This window comes from Ahaetulla prasina, chromosome 2 (assembly GCF_028640845.1).
Source record: "Ahaetulla prasina isolate Xishuangbanna chromosome 2, ASM2864084v1, whole genome shotgun sequence".
NCBI lineage: Eukaryota > Metazoa > Chordata > Lepidosauria > Squamata > Colubridae > Ahaetulla > Ahaetulla prasina.
In genome coordinates this window covers 151158724-151184932 of record NC_080540.1, presented here as the reverse complement: position 1 = coordinate 151184932, position 26209 = coordinate 151158724, and the positions used below count along the sequence as shown (strand labels likewise).

General features: G+C 37.9%; 1 protein-coding gene across 5 annotated transcripts in view; it reads left to right on the top strand.

The window, feature by feature from the left end:
* Positions 1–26209, top strand: part of STXBP4 (syntaxin binding protein 4) — a 103543-nt gene that overhangs the window by 11470 nt on the left and 65864 nt on the right. For all 5 annotated transcript variants that reach the window (XR_009153085.1, XM_058165811.1, XM_058165810.1 and 2 more), the window contains exons 7-13: positions 3875–3954; positions 7216–7336; positions 10307–10439; positions 15444–15550; positions 17171–17357; positions 21421–21499; positions 23116–23207. Coding sequence is in view for 4 of the 5 variants with exons in the window: in XM_058165811.1 (XP_058021794.1) it covers positions 3875–3954; positions 7216–7336; positions 10307–10439; positions 15444–15550; positions 17171–17357; positions 21421–21499; positions 23116–23207 (799 nt within the window). In the remaining variant the exon portion in view is untranslated. The remainder of the gene's footprint in view (positions 1–3874; positions 3955–7215; positions 7337–10306; positions 10440–15443; positions 15551–17170; positions 17358–21420; positions 21500–23115; positions 23208–26209) is intronic.

Here is a 26209-nt window from a genome sequence, read left to right as displayed (position 1 = left end):
GTGCAGGATTTTAAGCTAGTTTTCTTTTAAGCAAATCTTTTTCTGATTTTAAAACTTGGCTACCCCTTGTATATGAAAAGAGCTTTTAACAACAGAATGCACAAATTCTTGTTCTCAAAGATTGGGAAAAATTGCTGGTTTTGTAAAATCTTGAACTGTATTCAAAGAAATAATTAGAGACATTTAGGAAGCAAAAACAACAAAATTAAAAATGTAAGCATTGGAAAGAAATACATTTTGTTCCTCCCTTTAATGGAGGTCGGAGACTCTGCCATTTAAACTCTGGTGTAACATTTTGCATTGAGGAAATATTGGCTACTGTTGAAAAAAAAAATGACCAATTTCCCCTAATACGTGAAATAACACTATGCTTCTGGGCACACTTCATTATTTAATTGCCAATTTTACACAAATGGTTTTCTTCTCTTGCTGTTCTATAGATTGGAGATTCCTAATCTGCTTCTAGGTAAAAAATGCTGACCTGTTTTTTTTAAAACTACTTTAATCATCTTGAACAATTAAAACTTATAATCAATTTGGGCATTCCAGGGGATCTCAGTCTAGAATAGAATTAGGGGCCGGATAGCTCAGGCTGGTAAGGCCTGTTATTAAGAACACAAAGCCTGCAATTACTGCAGGTTCAAGCCCGGCCCAAGGTTGACTCAGCCTTCCATCCTTTATAAGGTAGGTAAAATGAGGACCCAGATTGTTGGGGGGGCAATTAAGTTGACTTTGTAAAAATATACAAATAGAATGAGACTATTGCCTTATACACTGTAAGCCGCCCTGAGTCTTCGGAGAAGGGCGGGGTATAAATGTAAAACAAACAAACAAACAAAAAAATTAGACTCCCTCTTGCTAATTTATAATTTTATTTTATTGGTCTCATACTAATTGGCAAATTGTTATATAGCCTACATCTGTCTGGTCTTGGAGTCTTTTTTCCATCTGGCCATTTTAGTCAGGATGATCTTAGTCACTACAGTATTATATTCCTGTAATAACAGGTGAGTACAAGTAATCCTTGACTTAACCACAGTTCATTTAGTGACAGTTCAGAGTTACAATGGAATTGAAAAAAGTGACTTATGACCAATTTTCACAGTGGAACGCCATTACAGCATCTCCGAGGTCATATGATCAAAATTCAGATGCTTGACAAGTGGTTAATACTTATGACCATTGCAGAGTCCTTGGCAGGGGTGAAATCTAAACATTTCCCCTACCGGTTCTGTGGGCGTGGCTTGGTGGTCAGGTGACCAGGTGGGCGTGGCCAATAACAATAAATAATAAAAATAATAAAGTACACAAAACAATAAGAGGTACCAAAAACCAACTTTCACACTTTACACACACACACACCACAAGTAACACACACAAAATGTAAAAACAGCTGTACTTCACCCAAAATGGCCCCTGCAACAAGCAGGAACCTCACACAGCCACAAAAAGCTCAAAAACCAACTTTCACACTTTACACACACACAACACAACACAATACAGCTGACTCACACACAATGTAAAAGCAGTGTACTTCACCCAAAATGGCCCCTGCAGGACCTCACACAGCCACAAAAAGCTCAAAAACTAACTTTCACACTTTACACACACAACACAACAATGAGACACACACAAAATGCCACATACAGCTTTGTGAGATTTTGTGTGTTTGTGTAGTTAGAGTGAAACACTACAGAAACAAACCAAATCTCAGAAAGCTGCACAAATATTTTATTTTATTTATATTTTTTAGATAAAAGCAGCTAAATTTAAAATTTGCTTAACTTTAAATTGCTATCTTAAAAAAAACTCCTTAAAAAAACCCAATTAACTATTTTTTAAAGCTCCCCCACCCCCCAGTTACTTACCCAATTGGAGGCAGGCAGATTGAGTTGCTCCCCGATGAGATGGATTTCAGGCCGGCAGATTCAGTTGCTAGCTGATGCAATTGATTGCAGCAGCCGAAGCAAGGCTTAGTGAGCCCGAAAGAAGCAGCAAGTAGGCAAGTGGGGACAGGACGATTGCGTGGGCATGGGTGGGGGCTATTGTAAGAGATTGTTAAAAAATGATTTTAAAAAGCCTGTGATGATCAGGCAATTCAGCTGGGATTGCCAGAGGAAAAAAAGCTTTTAAAAGGCTCCTCTGACGATCCCAGCTGAAGTTGCCTGATCGCCAGAACCTTTTAAAAGGATTTTTTTAACAACCTCTTCGGCCGAAGAGGTTGTAGAAAACATGCTTTTTAAAGGTTCAAGCAACTCAACTAGGATCGCCAGAGGAGCATTTTAAAAGCTTTTTTTTTTACAACCTCTTTGGCCAAAGAGGTTGTTAAAAAAAAGCTTTTAAAGGGTTCTGACGATCCCAGCTGAGCTGCTCTATCATCAAAGCCTTTTTTTTACTTTTAAAAGCATTTTTTCGGCCAAAGAAAAAATGCTTTTAAAAGTAAAAAAAAAACCCTCTGATGATCGCACTGCTCAGCTGGGGCAGAGGGCGGGACCAGGGATTTTTGCTACCGGTTCTCCGAAATACTCGCCACCATCGCTACCGGAACGGGCGATCCAGTCCGAACCGGGAGCATCTCACCCCTGGTCCTGGGGTGATATGATCCCCTTTTACGACCTTCTGACAAGCAAAGTCAGTGGGGAAGCCAGATTCACTTAACAACTGTTTGACTAACTTAACAATTGCAGTAATTCACTGCAAGAAAAGTTGTAAAATGGGGCAAAACTCACTTGACAAATTTCACTTAGCAACATAAATTCTGGGCTCAATTGTGGTCGTAAGTCAAGGACTACTTGTACAGTCCTAAAGAGGTAGACTAAACCAACAGTATCAACCTTTCCAGCTTTGCGGACCTGTGGTGATATGGGAGTGGATAGTTCTGCATGAGCGGTAGGTGAGTGCGTGCATGCCACTCGCACAAATGGAATTATGCATCTGCTCAGCAGCCGCGTGCACAAGCGGAGCTGTGCACATGCTGTTTGCGTGGCCTGGTTCTGAATGGGCCATGGCTCAGGGTTGGGGACCCCTGGGCTAAACCATATTGAACTTAATCAGATTTACTTCTGAGTAGATCTTCAGAAGCTAGTATGTTGACCAGAGTATTATGAAAGAGACCTTCTGATCAAGTACACCTGTATCCCAGGCTTCTAGGTAGTTATGGAAAATGTGTCTTTCCTTTAGAAAGGATTGGTGCACTTGCTACTTAAAATCAAATCTGATTTCTAGAATTGGGCTGTTTGATCTTTCTGATCATAGATTTGTTAAATCTAAGAGAAAACCATAATATAACCCTGGCTAAAATAGAACATTTCTCTTCCTGTTTGTGGGCAGAGAAATTGATCCATTTTGCTATTCCCTAGTGATAACACTGAATGGTGACAGATCTCCAGATTTGAAAAGACAGAAGAAAATGTGGGAAAGTTACTAGTAAGCTTTAAAAATCATTATGGGGAAAGCATGGGCATCTTTACAAGCTTAATTTTGTTGAAATTTGCAAATTAAAAGAGTCTTTAAGAAAGTACATCAAGAATTCTTGCTTCAAGTCTGTCTTTGAGAATGAATCAGTCTTGCATATTCCATGCCACACACAACTTCCAACCTTTAATTATGCAACTGCAGTTGAAACACGATGGAAATATCTGACAGAAAATCTATTTAAGTTACCTATTGTCTAATCTTTAATACCATTATTCTTGCTTTCCATAGGATAGTACATTTCTTAACTGCTGCATAAGACACAAAGCAAAACCCAAGATTTAGCTCAGCAGTAGCAAATAAGCTAAACATCTATTTCTTGAAAGGAAACAATATATTCTAAGAAATATTAAATGATGTGTTGCATCTTCAACTTTTTTTAAAAAAAATATTATTGCAGGAAAGAATTTCTGGCCTTGATGGAGAAGAACAGTTCACACAGTAACTCTAGGAGGAATTCCCCAACGCAGCTCCTAACTGGTAAGGGGTTGCTTATGTTTTCACTCTGCAATATAAGAGAACAGAAGAGAATGCTTCTTGGCCTGATGGCCTCCATTAATATTTCAGGTTGGTAGAGATGCTTTCACGAATTGGAAGGTAGACCTTTAACCCAGATTTTATGGGCTGATGTTTGATGGACAGAAAGGACACTTCAGTTCAATCAAAATTTTATATACACGGTATATTTTTCTTTTAGGAGACTGAACAGTATAGTAGTAGTGTCATACTGCCCCCTAGGGCTTCATTTGTACATTTCCAAATGTTTGGTGGTTTGAGAACATATTGAGCCTATAATTCCGAAGTGTGCCAGGTAAATAATTAACTGTATTCTCAGGCGATCACTGGCTAACACTGCTGTGTTATGATTGTGCCACAGTGAGAGGAAAAACACTAGTAAACCAGCTGTTCAGGACTTTTTCAGGCCCCAGAATCCCGTATTACACATAGGTTACCATGTCATGTGTCAATTCCAATCAATTAAAGCCTATGCAGGGCTTCGTGTTTAAAAGGAAAATAACTTAATTGTTGCTAACTTCTATTTTGTCAAAGTGCAGGTTTATTTATTGCCCATGTGAATAGAAGATTAGAGTTTGAAGCACTTACATATTATAAGCGGCTGAACAGAGCAGATTGCTATTCATTGTAAAGGATGGTTTGGGGCCTATCAGCTTGTTGTAGTTAAATTACATTTGCCCTTTTCCTTTTTCCCAAGGAGCTCATGGTAGGATGATTTTTCTCACATCCTGTTTTCCTTCACTGTGAGGTAGGGTAGGTTGAGCTTTATGACTGACTGGTGATTTAAAATGAGGTTTCCCCAGCCCTAGTCCAGCAGTCTGTTAAATTATAACTCTGTCTGTTTTATTGGGGAGCCATTTCTGCCCTTATTGGTAGGCAGTTTAGCCTGAGAACATTCGTAGATGAAAGTACTACTTACAGTACTCAGTCCTCAACTTACAAGTACAATTAGGAACAGAATTTCCATTGCTAAGGAGGGCGGTTGTTAAATGAGCTCCACCCGATTTTACAACATTTTTGCTGCTGTCATTAAGTGAATCATGCAGCTGTTAAGCGAATCCAGCTTCCCTCATTGACTTCGCTTTTTTGAAAGCTGGCTGGGGAGGTCACAAATGGCCAGGGCACTGCAATCATCATAAATACCTGCCAGTTGCCAAACACTAGAATTTTGATCACGTGACTGTGGTCATAAGTACAAGGGCCAGTCATATGTCACTTTTTTCAGTGCCCTTGTAACTTTGAACGGTCATTAAATAAATGGTTGTACGTCAAGAACTACCTATAATGAGGTGTCTTAGTTTTAACTTGAATTCAGACATTTACCGTATTTTTTGGAGTTTAAGACGCTCCGGAGTATAACCCGCACATTAGTTTTTGGGGAGGAAAACAAGAAAAAAACCTCGCCTCTGCCTACCAGCATCCATCAGTATTCATCTGGCTAGCATCCTTGCACCAAACAGTAAACAGCCTGGTCAGCTTCAGCACGTTATCGCAGCCTTATTCAGCACAAGCAGCTGATTAGTGGTTGGATCGGCCTCCAGGCTGCAGGGATCGCCACAGCCCATCGCCACTTCCACCATCGAGTTTTTGGCCTCCACACACACTGTTTTAGACCCGTTCCAGGCTGCTGGGATCACCATGGCACATCGACGCCAATCACCCCCTCTGCGCGTCACGTTTTCAGCCTCCGCATGCCCCGTTTTTGGCTTTTGAGTGTCACGTCTTTGGCCCGTTCCAGGCGGCGGGAATCCCCACTACCTGGAATTGGCTGAAAATGCGACGTGAAGAGGCCAAAAACAAGGCATGCGGAGGTCAAAAAAGCGACACGTGGAAGCCAAAAACGCGACATGCTGAGGCGGTGGTCAGCGCTGATGTGCTGTGGTGATCCCCGCAGCCTGGAACAGATCTAAAAAGGAGCATGTGGAGGCCAAAAACGGCTGGCGAGTGGGCGGGACTTCGGCAACATTCAATGTATAAGACGCACAGACATTTCCACCCACTTTTAGGGGGGAGTGCGTCTTATATTCCGAAAAGTACGGTACTGCACAGTCAAAAAATAGCCCTCTGTATGAATATAGTGTTAAGCAAGTTGCTCAAAATTGTCCATTTTCTCCAAATTGTCCATTTTATGGTATTCTGCATCTTTGTATATGGAGGATGTTTCTCATCCTTCCAATTGCAGGTTTTCCCCATTCTTCATTCCATTCCCACCCATGTTGAAGACAGATGCCTTAAGAGAAAAACAATAAATGAGCAGCTGCCTGTGTGAAAGTAGGGTCTATGACAATTCACCCTGGACAACTCACTGCAGGACAACTCACTGCGGGACAAGAGTTACACTAATACCAAAGAAATGATGGAATAGAATCATTAAAGAAAGGATGCAAAAGGAGGGGACAGAATGAAATGTGAATGGCAAAAATTAAAATAATTTTTATTTATTATTAAATTGCCCCACAGCAAGCTGGCCGTGGCAAGTTGTCCTGCAGTGAGTTAGCCATCATGAGTTGACCACAGTGAGTTGACTGTGGCAAGTTGTCCCATTCCTGTGAAAGTATCATCCTTTCTAAGTAATTGGAAATAAATGATGGAAACAAAAAAAAGGCCCAGACATAAATGGACTGGATAATGGCATAAGTAGGGGGAGGAGGGGACAAATTATACAAATGGTTGAGATGGGGAAATGCTTCACTTCCTTGTAATTGATAGAGTGAGCTTTGTTTGTTTAATTCAACTTTAGCACTTAGACTAAATATTTCCATTTAAAAGGCAAGTAATTATGCTTCCAAATTGGGAGAATTAGGGATGCAATTGGAGGTTGTTCCTGAGGCTGTAAAACATGAGTATCCAACTGTGGCAACTTTAAGATTTGTGGACTTCAACTCCCAGAATTCCCTAGCTAGCTATTTATGCTGGCTGGGGAATTCTGGAAGTTGAAGTCCACAGGTCTTAAAGTTGCCAAAGTTGGATACCTCTGCTATAAAAGATGTTTGAGGTTACATTTGGAATTTCCAGTCTCTTCCTTTCCTTGATGTCAGGGAACTCACTTAAGATGTTCCTAACAGAACATTGTGACCCTTGGATTGGACCCCATTCTTCACCCCTACTTTAAAATAATAGAAGATTTGCACAAGAGGCAGCAATCTTTGTGGTATTGAGCAGTTGCTTGCTGTAGTAGATATCATTTTTTGTTTCCTTTACTCTTTTTTTTCTCTCCCCGCAAAGGTGTTGATAGCTTTTCTTCAGGAGCATCTTCAGTGAGTCCTTCACTATTTCATCCAAAGGACACTGTGACAAACCTCCCGGGAAGGCCTGCGGCGGTAACTTCCCTTCAAGCCATCACAAAGTAACTTTGTGAAGTTTGTTTTTCATGGAGCATTTGTGGAAAAGACAGGATTCTGGGCTTAAAGCACAGGAACATTATCGTTTCCAAAGCTTGCCCTTTTAATCTAAGATTGTGAGCTGTCAATACTGGCAGAAGTTCCTCAGAAGGGCCTGGGTTTCAATTTTGGTTTTATATGCTGTTTCTCTGCATGGAATTAGCTATGAAAAATGTCATAGCCAGACTCTGCTGCCATTTTCTGTACTTTGCTTGCCATTATTTTTCTTAAATGGTCTCGGTTTTTAAGTAGCATAGGATCTTGTCCTATGTCAGTTCAGAGATAATCCTTTGAACCCATTCAACAGAACTGAAGAAGCCTCTTGGATGAGAAGGGAAATGTTTTTAAAGAAAAAAAAAACAAGAAGGTCCAGTTGCCTTTTGGAAAAAGCTCAAAGGACAACCATGATCCAGATCAGTGGTGGGATTCAGCCAGTTCGCACCTCTTCGGGAGAATTGGTTGTTAATTTTCTGAGCAGTTTGGCAAACTGGTTGTTGGAAGAAATCATTAGGGCAGAGAACCGGTTGTTAAATTACTTGAATCCCACCACTGACCCAGATGATTATGAATCTCCATAGACATCTTTCCATCTAGTACCGTCAGGCTTTTGCTGTGACCTGCTCTAAATCCTTTAAACTTGAGATCCTGAGGATGCATCCTGACACTTCCCCAAAGCCTTTCTTGATTTGCTTTTTTTCCTTTTTTTAAAAACAAGCAAACCCACCCCCCAAAACCCTTGTTATTCTCTTGAGTAGATTCTGAACGCTTAGAGACACCACGACTTCCAGGCTGGGAACTGTCACCTATAATCCTTTGTAGATGAGGAAAAACTTTGCCTGTCCTCATTTTTCAAAACCTAGAAAAGACGTAATGATGTGGTCACAGTTGCATAGCAACTGTGCTTTTCTTTCATGGGTCCAAGTAAAACTCCCAGCTTTGTTCAGTGGCAAGCAGACACATATCCAGGAGACAACTGCAAGGCCACCCAGCCTGCACTTTTTCTGTCACAGTTACTAATCCTGGACACATACATTTCTGAAATTATGAAGTGAAAATTGCCCAACAGCAGGAACCCTACTGGGTTCTAAGCTTGGTGTCTCTAGACATCTTGGCCTCTGTGACTGCCATGCTGTGGGGACAGCCTCTTAAAACAGCCTGGTTGGAAGTGGTTGCCTTGCCAGCACTCAAAACAGAATTGTCTCCTATGATCCAGTTTTTATTTTATTTTATTTTTACGTTGCATTTATTATTTTTGCAAATAAATTATGGCAGCAAACATATCCCACACATTTTCCTCCTCCTATTTTTCCCATAACAACAACTCGGTGGGGTAGGGTGGGCTAAGGGAGAATGACTGACCCAAAGTCACTTAGCTGACTTTCATGGCGAAGGCAGACGTTGAACTTACAGTCTCCTGATTTCTAGCCTGGTGCCTTAATCACAAGACAAAACTGGCTCTCATCTTTAAATCCAAAACAATATTATTTAAAAATGTTGTATCCCTGCTCCTTTTCCTTAGGTTCCTGGGTCCAAACCTTAGTTTTGTTTTACTGTCTATCAGGTTTCATTATGCTTATATTATGGACCACAGGTTATTTTCCTGATGTCTTTAGTACGCTGTCATTGAGTTTACAGAGAAATATATAAAAAGCCTGTTTTCCCTGGTCTTGGCTCACCATTAAACTTCAAGTTCAATGCAGATTTATAAAGTTCAGCTTTAGAAGAAAGGAAGACAGCAGTAACAAAAACACTTCCATTTTATTGCCAAGATAACTCATGAATTTATTATGAGTCAAAGCAAACTTAAGAGTTTAACTTGACATATATTTAATTTGCATATTATTACAGTATGAATATAGACAGCTGTTGATCAATTAATCCCCATTTTCAAAATTTGCAGATCTCTCTGCAAGCGGAACTCCCTGCTTATTTCCCCCCCCCCTCAATACGTTAAGATAATGATCTTTTCTATCAGTCTGGTTCACATTTGGTGCCAAAAATATATAAAATGCCTGTTTTCCCTGGTCTTGGCTCATCATTAAACTTCCAAGTTCTATGCAGATTGATAAAACTCAGCTTTTAGATGTGTAGATATTGGCATTGTCCCAAGGCATTTGCTGCCTGAGGTAAAAAAATAAAATGCTGGTTTGCCTGATTGCACATGAGGTGTCCCTCAGGCCAGCCATGGAGTCCTGGCAGATGGCGGTGTTGTTAGATGGGGTAGGACAGAGCAAAAGTTTTTGCCAGGCAACCTCATGTTCCATCTACTCATCTAAGAGCGTTGCCTTATAGTCTAATGGAGCCTAGAGACAGGTTGCATTCTGGCATGGGTTTGGTTATTCAATTGCCTTGTTTGGAAAAAAAAGCACATTATAATGGAGAGGAGGCCGTTCCGGATAAAAGTCTTTTATTTGCTACTTTACTTTTGGTTCCTAGCATTTTTTTAATCTTTTTTTTTTAACCCTCAAATTCCATGAAGCAAATGAAGAAGAACAAAAAAAGAGAGAGGTTCTTTTAGATATAGCAAGCTGTAGGACCTAGAATAAAAAACTTAGTTTATTTTTTTTATTATTTAAATCAAGTACATGGTGTATTCTTTCATCACATTCCAAAGACATACTGTATAGTAAATGGATTCTTTCTTAGCCAACTGGGGAAAAATAGTCTTCACAGAAATAGAATTGTGTAAGAGGCCCCAGGCCAAAGTTTCCATTTTGCACATGACTGCTTGATTAACTTTCCTGTTCTCTTTAGAGGGGGGGTGGCTGGTTGGGGGGGGGGGAATGGGATCTCCTGCTTAATATTCGTAAGCATAACAGGCATGAAAGCATGGCTGTGAGAAAACAAAAGGCTTTGCTGCCAGGTGTTCTTTGTATTTGTTCTGTTTCCCAAGTCACTGACCTTTTAAAGCTAACTTTGTTTCTTTTTTTCTCTAGTGACAGCATATTTCAGATTATCAGTGTTTCCAAGGAAACGGGTCTGGGCCTGCAGATTGTAGGAGGCATCGACAAGAATGAAGGGCCCTTGGTGTATATTCTGGCAGTTATTCCTGGAGGGGACTGTCATAAGGTAGAGAAGAGTTGGGAAGAGGGTTTCTATCTCTGCTTTTCTCTTTGCGACCCAAGGCGGATGGGGGTGTCATTGATTGGTGTCTTCCTATGTGTCTTAGAACTCTTTTTCAGAATTAAGATGAATCTCTAATTTAGAAGAGCAGCAAACCTATTGCTAGATCCCTCTGAATTTTGCCTTCCTCAAATAAAAATGGCTGTAGCTTCATTCTCCCTACCATAGTCAACATCTTGATAACTTTGACAATATCCTGTGGATACCACTGATGTTAGATGTTCTGACGGATATTTGAGACAAGAATGTATCAAAGCTGGGGTATAGACTGGTTTGATCCAGGAACTGCCTGGGGTCAGTCAGCTGTCAGTACAGTCATCTTCTTCAATGCAGAAGTTTTACCAAAGAAGTGCTGTTAGCTTTGATGCTTTCAGGTTTCTTGTTCTATTGCACTTTGTGTTTTAAAGTTTCATGCAGCACTTTTAAAAGAAATATTCTTAATCAGTGTTTTGAAATTCCCTTAACTTTGATATTGTGTGCACTGATTTCTCTGTGTCATCTGGATAATATAGGGCCTCTGGTGGCTCAGACTGCTAAGACAGTCTGTTATTAACACAGCTGCTTGCAATTATTGCAAGTTCCAGTCCCACTAGGCCCAAGGTTGACTCAGCCTTCCATCCTTTATAAGGTAGGTAAAATGAGGACCCAGATTGTTGGGGGCAATAAGTTGACTTTGTATATAATATACAAATGGATGAAGACTATTGCTTGACACATTGTAAGCCATCCTGAGTCTTCGGAGAAGGGCGGGATATAAATGCAAAAAAAAAAAAAAATAACATCCAAGCACCTGAAATGTCTCATTAAAATATGGCACAGGTGATAACACTAGGCTGAACTTTTCTGCACTTGAAAGCCAAGCAGGGTATAATTCTTGGATGAGAGATAGTTAGGTAATTTTAGATTATTATGGGCTAAACTGGGGAGTTGAAAAACATCAAGGAAGAAAGCAGTGACAAAAGCATTTCCATGTTATTGCCAAGATAACTCATGAGTTAAACCAAACTTAAGATTTTCACTTGACATATGTTTAATTTACTCATATTAGAAATAGACAGCTGTTGATAAATTAATCCCCATTTTCAAAATTTGCAGATCTCTGCAAGCAGAACTCTCTGGATATTGTTTTTTTTTAATACATTAGGAAAATAGTCTTTTTTTTTTCATTTTGTCACAACAGTATACACAAACATTGTCATAAGTAAAAAAAACATATCATGAAGAATATATATATATATATATATATATATATATATATATATATATATATATATATATATATATATATATATATATAGAATATGCATCAGCTATATTAATTTGATATAATAAAGGGAACAATAGGACAGGAACGGTAGGCACTTTTGTGCTCTTATGCATGCCCCTTATAGTCCTCTTAGGAATAGGGTGAGGTCAATAGTAGACAGTTTTTGGTTGAAGATTTTGGGATTTTGAGTAGAGACTATGGAGTCAGATAATGAGTTCCAAGCATTAACAACTCTGTTGCAGAAGTCATATTTTCTGCAATCAAGTTTGAAGCGGTTGACATTAAGCTTGAATCTATTTTTTGCTCTTGTAATATTGCGATTGAAGCTGAAGTAGTCTTTTACAGGAAGGATATTGCAATAGATGATTTTGTGTGTTAAACACAGGTCATGTTGAAGTCGACGGAGTTGTAAGTTTTCTAATCCCAGGATTTCAAGCCTGGTGGTATAAGGTATTTTGTTGTTTTCGGAGGAGCGAAGAACTCATCATATATATATATATATATCATATATATATATGATATAGTATTCTATCAGTCTTTCTGTTAGATTCAGAGTTGGTGCCAGAATTGGGCAACCTGGTGCACTCCATATGTTTTGGGCTGTATTTCCTATAATCTATTTTCATGTGCCTTATTGTCTGCAACTGGTAGGTTTAATTTCTTACATTCAAATAGAGGATGTTCTATTTGCAGTCACTGCCACAAGATGTCACTGTTGTTGCTTGTATCATCGCACATTAGCACAGCCTTCCCCAACTTGGTGCGTTCAAGATGTACCAGGATTGCAGTTCCCAAGCTAGGTGGACATTCAGGAAGTTGCTGTCCCAACGCTCAATTGAGTGTTAGCAATAGAAAGCTAATCAAAAGGAATCTTAAAGAACCATATTTAAAATATTGAGCAAGTATAGCTGAAATTATAAAACAATGTTTAAAAAGTTGCAACCAAGTAGCATCTTATGGACCGTAGGAATACAGAATGTTATTAGAGGAAAAAAAGTTTAAAAATACTAATGGTGGTTTATTGCAGACATGGATCTCCATTCCAAGAGATACTTGCATTGTTTTCTGTGAACCTTTCTTTCATTCCAAGTGTTTCATACTAATAGTCCCACAACTCCTGTTATTCCTCTTTTTTACTCTTTGTGGGTAAAATTTCCTTTATTTCTTTTGCAATGTCTTATTGCTGCATGCACACAACATAGAATCTCTTTAAGGTAGAGAGCCCAGACTATCGACATGATACCTTGCTGACAATAAAGAATTCTTCTGGTAATAGCCAGCAGTAAATCAGCCTTCCTCGGTCTGATTTTAACTTCAGATCCCTGACTGAAGGCTGGTGAAAACTTCCTGAATTTATTGATATAAAAGCCAGTCCATCATTTTTGTATCTTTCTAATCGATTTGTTCACTGAAGTATGTCTGGTAGTCATTGACAGCAGAGTTTTTATTCTCATCCCTTTGATAATAAATTAATCAAGCTCAGGGTTGGATTAACTAGTACAGAAATTCTCACAGGCTATCTGTGACTTAATTCTATAACAAAATTAAACATCTGTAGTTTAATGTAAGCTAACCCCACATCTCACAGAGCTGTTATTTAGGCAAAAATAATAACAATAGCAAATCAGTTTCCCAAGAGATTGATATTAATTTTCTGTTCAAACGCCCCACCGACTTTTATGAAAAAACCCTTGGACGTTATTGTAGGAGGTCCCCAGCTATGCTGGCTAGATTAGAAAGCATGGAGAAAGCCTACACAAAACGTTATTCTGAACTTTGGTGAGTTTCTAATCTCATTTTCTTCTCTAAATGCATAAAGAAAGCAGCTGGTACCACTTCTGTATCCTTACATCTCCCACACCAGACTGAATACAGTCTGTCTGACTTCTTATTCAAGAGAAACTAACAGTATTTTGGATGTCTGTTATTACAGAGAATTAAGAGTGTTGCTTCCTTTTAAATCAATAGACAAAACAACTGATTCTAAAAGAACAAGACATACTATGGAGTACATATTTTTTCAGAAACATATGCAATATGGCGAGATTTCTTTGAATATCCTTCCATGTGATGTAAGCATAGTGCCCTTCAGTGCCAGAGAACAATGAGAGTTTTTTCTCCCATCTTCTCTTTGAGTGGAGAATACAGTTCAGAGGGGAGTATATAGTAAGGAATTTCTTCTTTTTTTTTTAGGAGTAATCAAGCATACTGCAGAATTAATGCATTCAGACAGTAAAATGGAGGCTCCATTACATGCCTTTAGGGGAAAATATAATTCTTGATTAGTGGAAACTAATCAAGGAGAGAAGAAACCTAGAACTAAGGAAAAATTTCCTGACAGTTAGAACAATTAATCAGTGGAACAACTTGCCTGCAGAAGTTGTAAATGCTCCAACACTGGAAATTTTTAAGAAAATGTTGGATAGCCATTTGTCTGAAATGGTGTAGGGTTTCCTGCCTAGGCAGGGGGTTGGACTAGAAGACCTCCAAGGTCCCTTCCAACTCTGATATTATTAAGATTATTATTAAGAATTCTGTTATCATTCCCTTTTCCTGCATACATTACTTAAATATTGCAAAACAGCTAAATCTTTGGAGGGGGCAATGGGCTTATTTGGACAACAAGTCCCAATTGCTCAGAGATGAAACACAATATTAGTTTCCTTATATGAATTGCTTTTTAAAAACATTTTTGCTACTTTACTTCCAGGGGGCATGTTATATTATTTATTAGATTTTTATCCCACCTTTATTACTTTATAACGGGTCCCTGACCCCTGGGCTGAGACCTGTTTGGAACTGGGCCACTGAAGCAGTAGGTGAGTGCACAAAGTTTCATTTGAGTATGTGCGGGATTTAGGTTGCATGCACAAAACCTCCCCCCCACTGCAGAATCTACCAAAACCGCTGCCGCTAGTCCATGGAACCAAAAAGGTTGGGGACCCCTGCTTTATAAGTCAGCAGTCCCCAACTTTTATGGCTTGGCGACCTAGCAGGGGGAAAAAGGAGAACTGGCCTGTGCAAGTGGTTGGCTGGTTTTTAGTGCATGTGCACTCCGGCTCATCACCTGTGCAAGTCGAGATGTGCTCACACGTGCCAGCCCCCCACTCACACAACTAGAGCTGCAGCCCACCACTCATGTGGCCCCAATTCCAAACCAGTCACGGCCCAGTAGTGGGCCGCAGCTCAGGGATTGGGAACCCTTGTTATAAGTAACTCAGAGTGGCAAAAATACTCCTTCCTATCTCCTATTTTCCCGACAAGAACAAGCCAGTGAAGTGGGAGTTACCTTTAGTTTTCATGCCTAAAACAGAATTAGAACACAGTCTCCTGGTTTCCAGGCCAGCACCTTAACCGCTAACCAAACTGGTTCATTCTCTTACATAATGGCTTGCTATTAAATCCTTCATACCACTATTTATTGGGAAGACCTACGAGGGTGAACGAGTTAAAAGAGAATGCTTTGGGAATGTGAGCATGGAACAGAGAAAAAAAGTGAAAAATTGGCTGTTAAGGCAACATCCCTCGTATTTAGCTCCCCTCCCCTGCCCTCTTGCTCTTCTTCAATCTGACTGGTAACTTGGTTTCCCTTCACAGTTAATAGATTTATAGAAGTTTTCATTAAGCTGTTTGAACTAATGGTAAAAATCAGTGTGAAACCCTGTCCTCATTATTCTTGTTAGGATGGTCGATTGAGACCTGGTGACCAGCTTGTATCTGTTAATGGGGAATCATTGATTGGAATCACCTATGAAGAGGCAAGAAATCTAATCAACCAAACACAGCCGAGGTAACCATTAGTTATAAAACCAAGCATCTCAACATTCATTTTCAGATTATGTTTATGTATTTAGCTCTCTTAAAAATTGTCAAAAAGAGTTTTGGACACGTGCTTCTGAAAATGCATGTGTGTATGTAATAATTTTGTAAGTAATCATAGGAAATTAAAGTATATGAATGGATTTCATTGGGGCTTCATTGAATTGATCATACCAGATGAGTTTTCTTCGTTTCTTTTCTTTTGTTATTGAAAAGACAGCGCATGTCAGGATAACAATGCAAATAAAGCACAACCAGAGAGAGATCAATGATAAATAACATACATGCTAATAACTATAAGTTTACTATGTTAACAGTAATTGCAACAATACAAAAAAAAAACCCAAAAGGAAATAAAAGAAAACTTCAACTAAGTTTCTACTTACATTAGCTTATTTACAAATTTCTCCATATTAAATCCATAGTTTTATACATCTTTGTTGTACTGACATTCATAAACTTCCCTCTCATTTCTGCCTCTTGTCTCTATCCATTCATAAAATTTATTCCATGTCCTGTAATATTCTGAGTTTTCTTTATCTTTAATTTTTAAAGTTAATCTGTCCACTTCGGTACAATCCCAAATTTTCCTAATTATGTCATCATCCGGTGGGGTGTTTACATTTTTCCAATATTTAGCATATGTAATTCCAGCTGCCATCAATATATGTAACACTAAGTAGATGGTTGCTTTGTCATTACTTTCCGACAATATACCAAAGAGGTAAATTTCTGGTTTAAACACAATAAACCTCAGTTTATTTATATTAAAGCTCAGTTATCATTTCTAGCCATTTATGAATTTTCTCCCAGTAACTCCTTGCTTTCTTACATGTCCACCACATGTGGTAGTATGATCCTGGAGTCTGGTTGCATTTCCAACAATTGGCCAATCTTGCTGGTGGCAAGTGCCACTTGTAAAACATTTTGTAAAGGTTTTCTTTATATGCCACGGCCATCGTCAGTTGTCTTTATTTCTAAACACTGCCTGAGTCATAGAACGTTAAAAAAATTAAGGTCTTCACAACTAAACTACACGTAATCCTTGACCACATTGTATGACCACAGTGGTGCCCTGGATTTATGTTGCTAAGTGAGACATTTGTTAAGTGAGTTTTGCCCCATTTTATGACCTTTCTTGCCACATTTATTAAGTCAATCACTGCAGTTGTTAAACTAGTAACACAGTTGTTAAGTGAATCGGGCTTCCCCATTGACTTTGCTTATCAGAAGGTCGTAAAATATGATCACATGACCCCAGGACAGTGCAACCGTCATAAATATGAGTCAGTTGCCAAGCGTCTGAATTTTGATCATGTGACCATGAGAATGCTGCAAAGGTCATAAGTGTGAGAAAAGACCATAAATCATTTTTTTCATTGCTGTTGTAACTTTGAATAGTCATTAAACAAACTTGTAAATCAAGGATTACTTGTATTCACCTCTTATGTCAAAAGCCAGTAAAAACAGTGTAATAAATTTTAATCTGATTGAATTTGTTCCCTGAATAGCTAGAAAGCAACAAAAAATCTTTATCACTTGGAAGGACTCAGTATATGATACCAGTTTACCATCTTTTTCATTCGTTTAGATCAAATACCTCCTGGGAGATAACTTTCATTCGACATGATTCTGGTTCTGACGAAGTGGAAAATATGCATCCATTCTCCAATCTGCTAAATTCAGAGAGATGTGAACTACAGAATGATCTACCCAGCCCCAGTCCAACATTGTCTTCTAATGAGAATGTTGCTGCCGAGAAATCTGTCCTTAATATGGCAAGTTTAATTTTGTCAGACAAAATTTTTGCTTTCTTTAAAAAATCGAGTGGAATCCACTCGATTTTGAGTGGAATCATTTTACTGAAGCAGTCCCTAATAGATCCTGGCTGATCTCAAAAACCTGAGCAGGGAGACTTACTTAGTACTTTGATGAAAAACCATTAGGAAATAAGGCTGTAAACCAATCTCAAGGAATAATAATTTTAAAAACCTTGGAGGATAGCTATGTCAAACAATTTGCTCAGCCATACCCATGGAGTCACCAGGAGCTGACCTCATTTCAAAGAGAACTTTACGGTCTAATTTTGCAAAATACATGACCACAATCAAATGTAATTAAAAAATATACATAAAATCAGATCTTGTAATGTTGTTTATGCATTGACTATTTTTATGAATTTAGAAGTGATTATTGTCTTCTGTAAGGGCAAACCCAAATACTTCCAAATAATATAGCAGTAGGTGAGCATTTAATTGCATAAGACAATTCCTTGGCAAGACTTTAAAGACAATTCTTTTGGGTCTTCCAGGCAAGTGCATGAGCTGCATTTGCACATGTGGTATGCACATGCGAAACTATCACCTCCCCCTGCCACCACTTGGGAACTGAGCCATGTGAACGGTGGGCGAGCACATGAAATCAGCCCCTTGCCACCAGTCCGCAAAGCCATAAAGATTGGGAACCACTGTTCTAGATGGAAGCGATTTTTTTCAGTTATTTTAAAACTTATATGTCATTCGACTCCCAATGATTGCTAATAGTTAATTAGGGAAAAAAATCAATGAAATCATAAGAAAAGAAGGTAGGATTACTGATTGCAAGGTAACAAAGTTTGGACTCCCTGTAAAGTTTTATGAAACTACTAACTAACTCATGTAACTATTACATGAGAAGCAGTTTGTTTGCAAACATCCACTTTTAATGATTATCTGTCTATTTTCCAGCACTTTTAAAGCAATTTGCAGTTTAAAATTATGCATGATAACATAATAATGCATACTTTCTGCAAAGAAGAAACAAAAGTTAAGTAATCAAAGAGAAAATAAACTAATTAAGAGCAAGGTCTTCATGCTCATTATTGCCAGCTGAATAGGACAGGGTGTCATATTTAGTTTCACCCAATTGCTACTTCTGTTGTACTCTTTTTTTCCTTATGCATAAAGCATTCAATGTAAAGAAATTATGTACACGGCCAATGCTATTGCTAAGGAGAGTTTGACTATCAAATACCTAATGAGCTAGGTAAATTATACATCTTTAACTTAAAGCATCTGGTTATCTACTAATTAGTACTATCACAAATCATTTCTTTGAACTCCTGACTCGTACATAGTATAACTCACAAAAATAACTTGTTCTAGTTGGCTTGACTCTCTCCAATCTTATGTCCTCTATATATGTTGCCTTTCAGTTCCCAGCAGGCATGATTTTTCTTGGATATTATGTAGGGTTCAACATCTCACGGCACCAGGCTGTAGAAGGCTGTTTTGCATGATCAACACGGCAGCCTGAATTTTTCTGCACAAAGTGGATTCATATTTACCCACTTTAATTTGCTTTATGAAAAGAAATAAATATCTGAAAAACATCACTCTTTCTTTTGAAGAAAAAACCATTTGCATTTATTTTAAGCTATAGGAAGCAGGCTTAGTCTGAGAAGATAATTAGTATTCAAAATAATTGATTGTCTAATTGATTGTTAAATTAGATGTCGCTTCTCCTCTAGACAGATATTTAATGCAGAAGAAATATTTTTAAATAGCCTAAGGGGGAGTATATGTCCTAGGAGATGTGGGCTGGTTTCTTCATTATCTGCATACTTCCTTTATGGAGAAATCTATTTATGAATAGAACATGATTGCATCAAGGACTCCTGGAAAAAAAAAAGCAGTGCACAAAAAGCATGCTTCTCTTTGAAATAAACACTCAACTGAAAGCATGCTGCATTTCTCAGAGAAATAATCTTATTCAATACCCAGAATAACGTGGTTATGCAAAACTTTAGAAAAAAGAGTCTTTGCAAGACCAGGTTCCTATACAAAGCAACCCTTTTTAAAATGATAAAGCAATTGCATCAACTATAAGATTCATGAGACTACTTCAAAAGCAGTTCCTAAATTTGTGTAGATGCATAGCCATTTTACTTCATGATTTTGCCCTGACTTAAAGAATAATATTTTGTTCCACTGAGTGGTTGAGTTTGATTTTGTGTTTCTTTTTGGTACAGGCTGAGAAGGGACTTGCCCTAGATTAGACTAGAATTTCAATTAGAATCCAAAATCCAGGAATTGAGCCCTGTTGAACTGTTGGAATCTACACATATGATTGTACATTAAATAAATGTACAATCATATACATAAACACTACCAGCAGAGGAGAGAACAGAAGTTGGGGAGAAAGCAGAATGGATGTTCTTCAGATTTTTAAAGCTGTATTTGAGAAATTCTGCCTTCAGTATTTCTAAAACACCAGCATGCAGTTTTAATAAAATTTGCATAAGTAATGTAGAAACTGGTGGTGTTTATTTTTAATGGTATTAATAATTTCTAGCTTGTTAAGAAATTTCACGAAACAATGAAATCCTCAGTGCTACATGAAATGCCTTCATCTGGCAAGTTGTAGGTTACTTAATGCAGAGTTCTGTATGCACATATTTAGAGGGGGGCAATGAATTATATTCAGTGTGTTTTGGATCACTAGTACTCAAATTATCATTTAGGCATTCTCTGTGTGAAATAACTAAGGGAAAAATTATACAAATTAGTTCAGATTGAAAAGCAGAAGAAGAATCAGTATCACATAGTAAATTGACTGAAAATGTTTTTCAACATAGCATCTGACAGGTTGATGGGTTCTTTAACTAGGATCCCTCAGTAAAGACTACTATGTTACAAATCCTGAGATACTCATACTTGTTCCTGTGTCTAATGCAGTACTCCCCTCTTTTTTGTGGCTCTTGATTTGATTGACTTGGTTATCATTGATTTACACAGGCTTCTGATAAAGTTGTTTTTAGTTTGATCTATACTTACTCTGCCCCTTCTTTGAGGCCACATCATAACTTTAGATTAAAAACATTTGCAGAAATACCCATTTGTTCTAATCCTGTTTGAGAGGGGGAAATCAATACTATAGAAATATTTTGCTAATCTTTATTCTATGGACTAAGATTACTATGGTAAAAGCATTATTTGGCACACCTTAATAGTTGTTATAGTAAACTTGTTGGGTGTTTGGCAAAATGTAAGCACGGTTTTCTCCATAATAGACTAATAATTTGGTTAATAAAAACTTGACATCAGTATTTAGTCTGGGACTCAACCTACTTTAATAAATAGTACTTCCTTGCCTTGAAACTCAATATTAAGAAAACTAAGATCATGGCATCCGGCCCTCTCAATTCCTGGCAAATAGATGGAGAAGAAATGGTGGTAGGGAGAGATTTTATTTTCCTGGGCTTCAAGATCGCTGTAGATGGGGACTGCAGCCAAGAAATTAAAAGACGTTCCTGGGGAAGAAAGCTATGGCAAATCTAGACAGCATTCTAAAAAGCAGAGACATCACCCTGCCAACAAAAGTGTGTATAGTCAAGGCTATGGTTTTCCCATTTGCACTGTATGGCTGTGAAAGTTGGACCATAAGAAAGGCTGAGCGCCAAAGAATTGAGGCCTTTGAACTCTGGTGCTGGAGAAGACTCCTGCGAGTCCCTTGGACTGCAAGGCGAACAAACAAGTCAGTTCTAGAGGAGATCAACCCTGACTGCTCTTTAGAAGGCCAGATCCTGAAGAGGAAACTGAAATACTTTGGCCACCTAATGAGAAAGAAGGACTCCCTGGAGAAGAGCCTAATGCTGGGAAAGATTGAGGGCAAAAGAAGAAGGGGACAACAGAGAATGAGGTGGCTGGATAGAGTCACTGAAGCAGTAGGCATGAGCTTAAATGGACTCCATAGGATGATAGAGGACAGGAAGGCCTGGAGGAACGTTGTCCATGGGGTCACGATGGGTTGGACATGACTTTGCAACTAACAACAACAAATCTTTATGGTTTTTTTTCACAGATGAAAACTGAATTCAAGAAAGGAGAGCAATTTTCTGCATTTTCTACAGACAACAGTTCCATTGATGTATCAGCTGGGGGTAAATACTTATGTGTCTGTTTACCCTCTCTTTGTTGTTACTATTTTTCACATGACTAATATGTAATTTGTTTCCTTTTCTTTAAAAAAAAACAGTATGTGGGCCTTTGACAATGTGAATGAAAAACTGAAATGAATGAATTGTTGAGGTATCTTTTTCAGTGACAACCAAATAAAAGTTGATTGTCCTTGTTTGTAATATTTGCTTGTATAGTATAGCTATTGTATGGCACTTAAACAGAGAGATTGTGGTTGTAAATCTCAGGGTTCAATACAAACTTAGTTACACCAAGGAAGCTGCAAAGACTTAGGTGAAGCAAGTAGGCCTTTGTGTTCAGAGTATGGATAAGAATCCTTCTAAGAAACCATATATGCTGCTTTAAGTTCCATGATGAAAAAAATATATATAAGGATGTAAATATAAGGTAGGATGACGGCCTCTTCCACATGTTTCCAACCAATACGATCCTGAGCACTCTCTCTCTCTCTCTCTCTCTCTCTCTCTCTCTCTCTCTCTCTCTCTCTCTCTCTCTCTCTCTGTGTGTGTGTGTATATATGTATATACATACACACACACATACATACATATATATATACTGTACATATACACACACACACATATACTGTGTTTTCCCAAAAGCAGGACCTCCCCGAAAATATTTAATGCATGTGCAGCTGGCCTGGTTAGGGTTAGGGAGACAGAGCTGGAAATCAGGTAAGACGGCAAGAGGAGTCCCATCTTGCTTCAAGTGCTCCAAAATAATAAGACCTCCCCAAAAATAAGGCCAAGTGCTTATTTTTGTGTGACCACCTATTTTAAAACAAGAAAAAGTTTAAGGATAGTTTGTGATACAGCTATTTCGAAAGAGGAACAGAGCCTCCTTGGATCATATCTCAGTCTTTGGAAAGCTTGAAGCAGATCACTGGCTCCCATTCACAAACATCTCTTGTTTAGTGAAGGGAAGAACAAGGATGCAAATTACTAAAGGTTGCAAGTTTCCCAGGCCCTGTGTAACTCCAGATCTGTATTGAGAGGAATAACATATTAGAGGCCCTCCCTATGTCATGTCAGTGCTGATGCTGGGTGGAAATTGAAATTATAAGCCAACATATAGTATTTTGAAGCCTTGGGTCATGGGGTTATTGTGATTTTGAAAAATAAGTGATTTGCCAAAAGAGTTTTTTTCAGAACAAAATAATTGCCACAAGGATGATTTTCATAAGTATATTCACAACCAATCGGTCTCCTATGTCTTGTTAAAAAATGTATCACAGGTATAAGCAATGTGTTTCTATCATAGTATGACATTTACTTTTTAAAGAATACCTTTTTGTTCCACTTTGTCTTTGTCAATTAAACCCCAGGTATGTGTGATTGTATTTCCCATCCCTCTTAATTTCTTGGTGGGTAAAATATAAAGGGGCTATAAATATAAAGCATCTGTAAGTTTCCATTTTAATAGCATCTTGCTTAATATTTAAAAGGAAAAAATAATCAACATTTGGCATTCAAGTGATTAGCTGAGTTGTTTGAACAGCAGGAGTTTAGAACATATCCTTCAGCAGAAAAAAAATCCAATTAGATTTCCAATTAATATGCAACCTGTTGTCTCATAGCTGTTAGCCCCTCTTGGAGAATTGATTATGGACCACAAAGGAAGATTTTCCTCAATTCTTCAGTTCGCCTCAAAGCAGATAAACTAGAGATGGTAAATATCTCATTTTAATGTTTGTTCTTAATGTAATGTGCTAGCTTTCAGAGAAGTTTTCAGAATTCATTTTAATGTTACTTCAAAATAAATTCACTATTCCACTTGAGTCAATAATTAATCCATCAAGCTTATAATTTACGATGCTGCATCTATATTGATATGTGGTGAAATTATTTAATCAGAATTGAAATGATCTAACTGTATCTATCTGTTTAGGAATTTGATCCTTCAGTTAAAGCTGTGATTTCATTTGCTAGCTTTGGAAATGCTTAATGTTTGTTTATTGTTTTGCAAGCCATATTATAGGATGTTGATTTATTCATTCTGGTTCATCCTGTCCCCCACCCCCCCACCACCAAATAGTTGGAAATAAGTTGCAGGTGCCTTTGAGTTTTCTTTTGGTATTCTTGCTTCAGCAGCTGTTATATTTTAAGATGCAAGCCATTTCAGAAAGTGTTAAGTTGCCTTTTCAGAATAAGGCGCTAGTGCAGCAAATAAAGTTTTAGCTAGCAGAGCACATAATTTATAGACTAAATTTTAACTTACAGTTAGAATCCCAAGGGCCAAGTGTGGTTTTCCATGCCTTCATGTTTTGCTCATCCTTACCTAACCAACATGTTTCCATCTTGTCTTTGGCAGGGCAGCCAGGTAAAATACAGTTGGTATCAAATTTGCCATCCTTTTTAGTCAAGACGGAACAATAAATTGTCTTAAGATTATAAGAGCTGTAGGGATCAGGCCAAGAACTTTCTAATTCTGCATTTTATTTGTTTATTATTGCATTTATACCATATATACATATACATATACATATACATACATATATACATATTCATATATATATATATATATATATATATATATATATATATATATATTTGTTTTCTGAGGTTTTCGTGGGTGTTTATATGTAGGTCTTTGGTTATTCGGGTTTTCTCCCGCGTAAAATTGGAAGTGTCTTGGCGATGTTTCGACGAAGTCTCATTCGTCATCTATATATGTAGGACAAGTGCACAACACTTTTTATCTTGGAACTCAGGATGGTATATATAGGAGTTTTGCCGAATTTTATCCTCAGAACAATAACCCTATAAGGTAGAGTTTGCTGAAAGAGAAAGATAGATTCAAAATCACTCAGTAAAATAGGGGCATGAACCTAGGTTTTCCCAGTCCTTGTCCAGCACTTGAAACGCGACACCACACTGGCTGTTTCCACAATGCCCCTCTGATTTCATAGCCCACTCAAGCTCATTCTGAGCATTTTGGCCAAGGAGATTATAGTATGTTACTGTTCTGCAAACTAAGGTATTTTGAGAGGTCTGATAAAATCATCTGGTTCTGTGGAGAACTATCTGTTTCTTGTTTCTATCCAGACTATATATGTTACTGGCTTTCCATGCCAACAAATTTCCCTTGCATCTATTTTCTCCTTTAAAACCAGCTCATTCATTTGGTCTTCAGCTTCTGGCATTTGCTCAGAAAGAGCTGCATATGGGATCTCTTTCCGTGTGTGTGCTTTTTTCCCTGTTCGTTTATTTTATTCAGTTTTGTTACTGCCCAACTCCAGATTTACTCTGGGTGGCTTTTTTTTTTTTTTTTGATAACTCATGTTTTATACTTATTTTCTACTCTTTCTCCCTTTTGAATGTGCCACAGTAGCTTTTATCTTTATTAGATAGAGATGATTCTTCTTTGAACCAGATGCTCCCTAATTTCAGCCATGCTTTTCTGAGTTCGTATGAAATGACATTGTGCCACAGTTTAATTTTAGTGCCAGCATTCTGGCCTATTTTGTGAAGTCCAGATTTGTTAAGAAATGTTTTGAAAAACCTAATAAATGTAACCTTTTTGTCTTTAGCATCACTTTTCAGTCCACCTCAATGAGCCATACTATCCTGTGCACAAAACATAACTTTTCAGAAAACAATATTTTTGTCTTTCAAACTTCGCAGCGACTTAAATTAGACTTTTGTTCAGTTGTGACAACATTTCTTTGGCTTTCAGCCCTGATTATGTTGACCAACAGTTGTGAATAGTTTGGGATTATAGTATGTCCTGCTTGCCCAAGTTGCCAAACAAATTAATGTCAACAAGATTGGTCATTATCAATTCCTCATAATCTTGAACAAAACCATCAATATGTGTTTTTATTATTACAATACAGAAGTAATTCGCTATTATTTCTTCTGGAATATTTTTTTAGAACTTCCCAGTCTAGTCTACAGCCCTGATAATTGCTGGAATTCTTCCATTCTGGTTCTAACTAAACCAAACTGCTTTTTTCCAAGCTCAGAGAAGGTCAATCTGGTAATGGCACTTGCTGAGACAGGCTTCTTTTAGATGTTAGTATCTTTACATTGAATTAAACTGAAGCATTTAATTTTGCATTTAACTGAAAAGGCTGTGGGACAAATTTACAAAAATTTAACAAGACAGCCCTTGCAATCAGGCTTGTGAATTAAAACAATATGGCACAAATTGAAAATGAATTGGGCAAGGAGAGAAAAAAACGGTTCTCAGAAGTATTCTTTTCCACAAGAAAACTTAAAGCGAATTCTTTGAAGATGCTGAAGTGTAGAACTACTTTGGTCTTTCCTTAGTATATTGTTCTCAGAATACAAAAGATGCAGTAACACAGTAGCCCTTGACCTAGTAGCGTAAGCTGAAGTCTCAGGGTAATCTCTTTGAACTGCATGGGTTTTTTTCCAGAAAACTGAGATAAATCAAGCTGCTGTTCTTCTCTGGTTGGTAGAATCCAACCTAGCAATTCTTTAAGCTTGTTAATATCTAAAGAACACCCTTGACTCCTGTCATGTTTAGTTTTTTCATAAAATCACGGATTCTAGTGGTTTCAGCTATTTCCTCACCTTTAGATTCCTGATATTTTAATATAATTGACCAGCACCTCTTCTTTGTCTAGAATCATGTGAAATATAGTCAGTGCCATTCTTCCTTTATGCATTTTTCAAGGAATAAGTTGAGAGAAACATATAACAAGA